Source organism: Etheostoma spectabile, chromosome 23 (genome assembly GCF_008692095.1).
Source record: "Etheostoma spectabile isolate EspeVRDwgs_2016 chromosome 23, UIUC_Espe_1.0, whole genome shotgun sequence".
In the NCBI taxonomy this organism is placed as follows: Eukaryota; Metazoa; Chordata; class Actinopteri; order Perciformes; family Percidae; genus Etheostoma; species Etheostoma spectabile.
The window spans coordinates 15,788,777-15,794,759 of NC_045755.1; the positions used below are offsets into that span (position 1 = coordinate 15,788,777).

General features: G+C 39.1%; 2 protein-coding genes across 7 annotated transcripts in view; both read left to right on the forward strand.

Annotated features, from left to right (window-relative positions):
- The window catches only part of pex26 (peroxisomal biogenesis factor 26), a 3,072-nt gene extending 1,591 nt beyond the window's left edge, over positions 1-1,481 (forward strand). For all 3 annotated transcript variants that reach the window (XM_032505536.1, XM_032505538.1, XM_032505537.1), the window contains exons 4-6: positions 202-527; positions 688-828; positions 938-1,481. In XM_032505536.1, coding sequence (XP_032361427.1) covers positions 202-527; positions 688-828; positions 938-1,044 — 574 coding nt within the window. In that variant the 3' untranslated portion in view covers positions 1,045-1,481. The remainder of the gene's footprint in view (positions 1-201; positions 528-687; positions 829-937) is intronic.
- A 387-nt stretch (positions 1,482-1,868) lies between these two features.
- The window catches only part of usp18 (ubiquitin specific peptidase 18), a 19,528-nt gene continuing 15,413 nt past the window's right edge, over positions 1,869-5,983 (forward strand). For 2 of the 4 annotated variants that reach the window (XM_032505541.1, XM_032505539.1), the window contains exons 1-8: positions 1,871-2,275; positions 3,119-3,215; positions 4,225-4,358; positions 4,435-4,514; positions 4,608-4,742; positions 5,184-5,279; positions 5,352-5,513; positions 5,587-5,718. In XM_032505541.1, coding sequence (XP_032361432.1) covers positions 2,221-2,275; positions 3,119-3,215; positions 4,225-4,358; positions 4,435-4,514; positions 4,608-4,742; positions 5,184-5,279; positions 5,352-5,513; positions 5,587-5,718 — 891 coding nt within the window. In that variant the 5' untranslated portion in view covers positions 1,871-2,220. Of the gene's footprint in view, positions 2,276-3,118; positions 3,216-4,224; positions 4,359-4,434; positions 4,515-4,607; positions 4,743-5,183; positions 5,280-5,351; positions 5,514-5,586; positions 5,719-5,983 lie in introns of all 4 variants that reach the window. The other 2 variants (XM_032505542.1, XM_032505543.1) reach the window with 2 other exon arrangements.

Genomic DNA, 5,983 nt, shown 5'->3' on the forward strand with positions numbered 1-5,983 from the left:
TATATATATATATATATATATAACAAGAAAAGCAGCAAATTCTCACATTTCAGAAGCTGAAATCAGATAATATATGGGATTTTAGTTTGATAAATGACTGAAACAAATATTATTTTTCAGTAGATTGCCTAAGCAATTTACTGATTGATCTTTTTAGCTCTAAAAAACGTATTGAATTCATTTTCTCTCTCCGTTTGGCAGCATACTTCTTTACTCCAAGGTGGGAGAGCCAGCCGTGATGCAGGAGGCAGCCAGAGTTTGGTTACACTGCCTATCCAACAGCACAGCAACGGGGTTCAGGACTGTGGCGGAGCTGTATCTGCTGCATGTCCTCGTGCCTCTTGGACACAGAGATGAGGCTGTGGAGCTGATCGTCGGTGAGGTTGGAAGTGTTGCGTTCACAGAAGACCAGAGGCAGACGGCACTGGATGTGGTAGAAGAGAGAGAGCGACAGAGTCAAGAACTGCCTCTCGATCCTGGGACAAGTCCAAACTCTGAGATCACTGCACATCCTGTCTCAACTCAAGGTCTTATCATATATATATATATACATATATATATATATATATATATATATATATATATATATTACAATCAAATATATATATTATATGCCGTGCTTAATACTGAGTCATATAAGTACACATAAGGAGTGCAGACTTTCTGATTTTTATTTGTGTTCCACAGGATCTGTAGTCCGTAAACTTGCAGCCATGCTCAGATTTGTCTACAGAAAACTGTTGGTGACTGGCTCTGGCTCCTTCCCCCTCCGGAGACTCTTTCTGGCTGCCATCCTTCTCTACATGCTTTTTTTCCGAATGGATCCAGGTTGGAGTAAATGTTCTTCGTAGCTCATTTTCATGACAAGTCTTTGTTGGTGTAAAAACATCAGATGAATAATCGAATGGGTGCATTTCTTCCTGTTCTTTCCCCGCAGCTCTTTCGTCTTCATTCATGTGGATTTCCAACCTTCTTGAACTGCTCAGACAGACGTGGAGTGCCATGTTCGCACCGTACTATCAGATTTTCACTCAGAGACTGTAAAGAAGATCACAAAATGAATTTCATTCACTTTGTTGTGTTGGCAAGAGAATATGGTTTAGCGCCTTTTTCAAGTTTCGTCATGTAATTTCTTTACTCCACAGAAAGACATTTCCAGGCGTATTTGCTTGTTTTCTGAGTCAGAAACTACAGCTCGCAGGTCCAGATCGTTCATCCTAAAGCAACTCCTTCTTCATCATAATAACAACCAGGGAATTAAGAGTCTCACAGAGATGAACATGTTTTTTTGTTGTTGTTGTTGTTGTTTTTTTTTTACATCAGTGTCCTGGCTCAGAAAGCAGAAGCACGTACACATAATTACAAGCCATATAACAGAGACTAGATAAGATATGAAAGGAATACAGAAAAGGTACATAATAACATATGTATTTAATTGTTTTTCTGGCTTGTGAGATAATATGATTGTACGTGTACAGCTGGGGAAAAAAAAATGATTAAAAGAAAGTGTGAAAATGTTCTGAAAAGAGTGCTGTTGACCCTGACATTCATTCATCAACTTTTCATTTAGCTTTACTTCACCTGACATTAAAATGCATTTAAACCAGATCATTGTCTGTACAGATGTAGCCTACAGACCTACACAAGATCCGGACATCCTTACTTGTAGGCAAATACGGAAATATGTAAAATGTATCAACCATAGCCTACATTTTGAGATATTATACAAATATGACGGAAATATCGAAATTATGTTAGTCCTTATACTGAAAATGGCATCACGTGCGCATTATTTAACGCTGTTTTCTTTAACTGTCTATGGTTTTTACAGTTAAGACATTTTTTAGACATGTCGTATTGGCGACACAAAGTGAGATAAAGCAAACCTCCCAAAAGACGAATGAAGTTACCGTTATTGTTGTGTTAACATTGTCGTTTAACGTATCCATATTTTACAGTCTCCTGGCAACGTTTAAGTTTCGATTCCAGAAAGGCGACGAACCGGAAACTGAGAAAACCGAAAGTGAACCTGAAGCTGTTGTGACTTTTCTCATACTACAGTCCACGGCTGTGACAGCGGTGATGTTTTTACTCTGAGATAAGAGGAGCAGATTTATTCTGTCAAATACACGAAACGTTTGACTTCTTTTCTCTTAGTAAACCAGCCTTTAGTTGTCTTCAGACCTTCAGGTAGTTTACTGACAGTGTGAAGCGTGTGCCATGTGCGAATGGATCTTCAGTGTTTTTTCAAATTGTAGTATGAGAGACTACTTTGGTAAGTAGACCACATTCAGCCCTGCAATGTACAGTAAGCCTTTTCCGAGGCACTAATTGGACTTTAATTTGACTGTATTGTATTGGTGTTTGTAATGGATTGGTCATGTGTGTAAATAAGATGGGGAAATATATAGGTACACTATTCAATATAATGCAATTACAATTTTCAGCAGTCAAAAAATGCAGGGCTTGTGTTTTGTATTGTCATTCAGTTCATTCTATTTGATTGTAATTTGCACAGGGTGGTTTCTAAAGAGAGGAAAGGTTCAAATATTCAAATTGAGACAATTCACTAAGTGAGTAAAAAAGAGGAAAAATAACTTATTTCCTCCATAAGGGTCCTTCGGTAATCCCTGAGGGCCTTTAGGCCCTTTAAGAGGTCACAGGTTGCTTCTCGGCTGTTATAACAATATGGTTTAATTAAGATCTGCAGGGCCCTACCACAACCTGTAACAATGAAGTTATTTTTCTCTTCACAACCAATAAATCCCCCATGTGTGCAGCAATGACATAGGAAACAAAATACTGCCCTCTGTGTAAAATAAACATCTGCTGTGCATAGTGCCTTAAATCAATAAACCAAACACGTCTTCCTTGCTCTAACTTCTATAAAATGATTGATTTTCTTGTTTAATACTATATGTACGTGAGGTGGGTGTTCTGCAAAGCTATATCTACCTTTAGCATAGCATTTTCTTTTATGTTCACACATGTGAACGCCCGCTGGCCTTCTGGGGCCCTAACGGTGGGCCATGGATAACGTGCTTGGTTCAAGTTTTATATTAAGTAAGTTTTATAATAGTAACTGGGTTGTTTTGACGTTTCTGATGGTGTGTCACAGGAATGAGGGGGCTCTCCAACTACCACCTGTCCTGCTGTGTCAACACTTTGCTGCAGACCTTCTCTGCTACCTGGGAAGTAGGAGATCTACTAGACAAGTAAGACATTTAAGATGCATATTCATTATGACCCTGTCTTATAAAACAATAACACCTTAATCACTGTAGGTGTGCAAGAGACAAAGTATAATTAAAGGGTTTTATTTACCCAAATCTAAACAGATCACTTGAGTATGAACACCTTTAACAGGGTAAAATGGTGCAGCTCTTTCTAGCCTTCTATCACCTGCGGTCCAAACCAGAACTTGGGCTACAAAGGAGACAAATGAGCAATGAACACACTGAAGGGACAAAAGGGACAAGCAAATACACTATACAATAAAGAAAATTAAAAAGATGACATTAACATTACGTGGAAATAGTTTCCCAGATTAATCCGCAGTATTACTGGGCTCTGTGTAATTTAAAAACAGTTGATATTAAATAAACATATAAAGTTCTATGACTTCTATTTTGAGCTTCCCCATAGATTCTGATGAGTTGGTTCTGCCCTATTGTCACACCTGTTGTATAAAGGCAAGTCAACGCCCTACGTTCTCTGTTTTGCTCCTTGAATGCCACATCACAAACAGGACTAAAGCAGGAATAACGCATTTACTAATGATATATAACATCTGTTTTATGATATATTAAAACAATGGCTCATGGCTTAACATGTAAATGGTTATTATCAACATCTGTAACAGGGTAATACTATTATTATTCTGTTGGGTTGAGCACCTCAGTGACAGAAAACAGACTACAGGAGAGAAGAAATTAAGTAAAGATATGCTGTTCTAAACCATCGACATTGAACATCACTTCATAATAATACACAGACTTAAAAAAAAACACATCAAAGATAGTGTTTACAAGCAGTGACACCACCACATGTTCCCTTAATGAATAATCATAAAATACATACAGTAATAACTATAGATACTGAATAAAATGACAACAACCATGAGAAGGAAAGAGGGGAGCACACAGGTGTCAATGTGGAAACAAGGCCTCTTTCCTCATGCTCCTACAAAATGAAGATAAATGACGGATTTATTAATTGCACAAGGTGGGAAACAGCTAGTGCGAGAGCGGACAGCGTCCCCCTGCAGCTGAAGAACGTTCTCGCGGCCATGAGGAATGACCATCAGCCCGTTCCTCATCGTGCCTTCCTCCACTCTCTGGACAGGAACCGTGTTCGCCGTAAGGAAAAAAACAAACGTACAAAATATGGAATACTGATGTGGTTTATCTTCTGACGTCTGACAATGTTTTGCAGTTAATACGCAGCATGATGCTGACGAGGTGTTTCTCTCCATCCTGAACTTCATGCAACTGCAGATGGATGACAAACCTCTGGTTGGGCTTCAATCATGAATCATGATCATCTGTTATTTTTCCACCTGGAAGGGCATCCTCTTTAGTGTGCTTGTATTTGTTTTCCCTTGCCAGGCTCTTGAAATCCAGAATCTGTACAAGATTTCTGTGGAGACGTACCTGCAGTGTTTAGAGTGTACCTCCGTCCAGACTCTGACCAGCTACCTGCTCAGCCTGCCTCTGCATGTAAAGGAAGATCACGATTCTCTGGTGCTGTTTCTTTTTTCTTCTGAAGTGAATTGTTTTTTAAGGAATATTTTGACATTTTCGGGAAATATAATCAGTACCAGTATAATGTAGTACCAGACTATTTCTTTGCCAGGAGCAGTTGCTAAGAAATAGTTGAAATTGAAAAAACAAATTGAGGATTTACACTTTGGTTTCTGTTCTGTTTGTGCTGATAAGTGGATCTTGTTATGTTTGGATAGAGCCATGCTGGCTATTTCCACCTGTTTCCAGTCTTTATGCTAAGCCATATGGTTGCCGCTACACATTTACCCTTCACAAGTGAGAGTAGTCTAAGAGGTCTCAACTTCTCATCTTAACTTTTCCCTCTCAACTCTCATCAAAAAAAGCAGAAAACATGTTTTCCAAAATGTCAAACTATTACTGTAGACATTCCTGAAGTATTGTTTACGTTAACTTTTTCAGGAAGACTGCATGACCTCCTTCTTTGAGTATCAGGAGCTAAAGGGTATTAATTGCTGCTTTTGTGCAGAATGTGGAAAGAAGACTCCATCTAAACAGGTGAGACTTGGTTTAAATGCTTCCCATAAAGTATGGATCAAACATAGTGGAACATCTTCTTTTCTTTCTCAGGGTGTCAAACTGCTATCCCTACCTCGGATCTTGTGCGTGCACCTGAAAAGGTATCGGAATGACCGTGGTTTCACCCGAAAACTTGATTGCAGGGTTACCTTTCCAGAAACATTTGACTGTTCTGAGACTCTTAAGGAAGCGGTCTCTACAGACTTTGTCCAGGTACTTAAATAATAATAACATCTGCACATTGTATCTTTTATACAATGTTTTATAAGTTACTTTGTTCTTCCAGAATGAGTGCAGGTACACATTGCATGCAGTGGTGGTGCACTCTGGATATGCAATGTGTGGGCATTATACTGCCTACGTTCGTAACAGGGGGAACCAGGGCTGGTACTACGCAGATGACAGCCACGTAAAACCAGTACGTATCTGACGTAATCTGTCTTACTTGAATGCAAATATTTATGGCTTGTAAATAATTGGGAATATTTAGATCCTTGTTTTAAAGCCTTTAAGATGTTTTGCATAAAGAGGGTATTGCATATTCTAAAGCTATAGTGCGTATTTTCTGTCGCCCCCATGAGGAATTCTTAGTAATGACGACAAACTGTCGGCGCGTCCACATGATACAAGCCTTCCGTGATCGTGAACCCTCCTCCGCGCAGTTGCTAGTAGCCAAGGAGGAC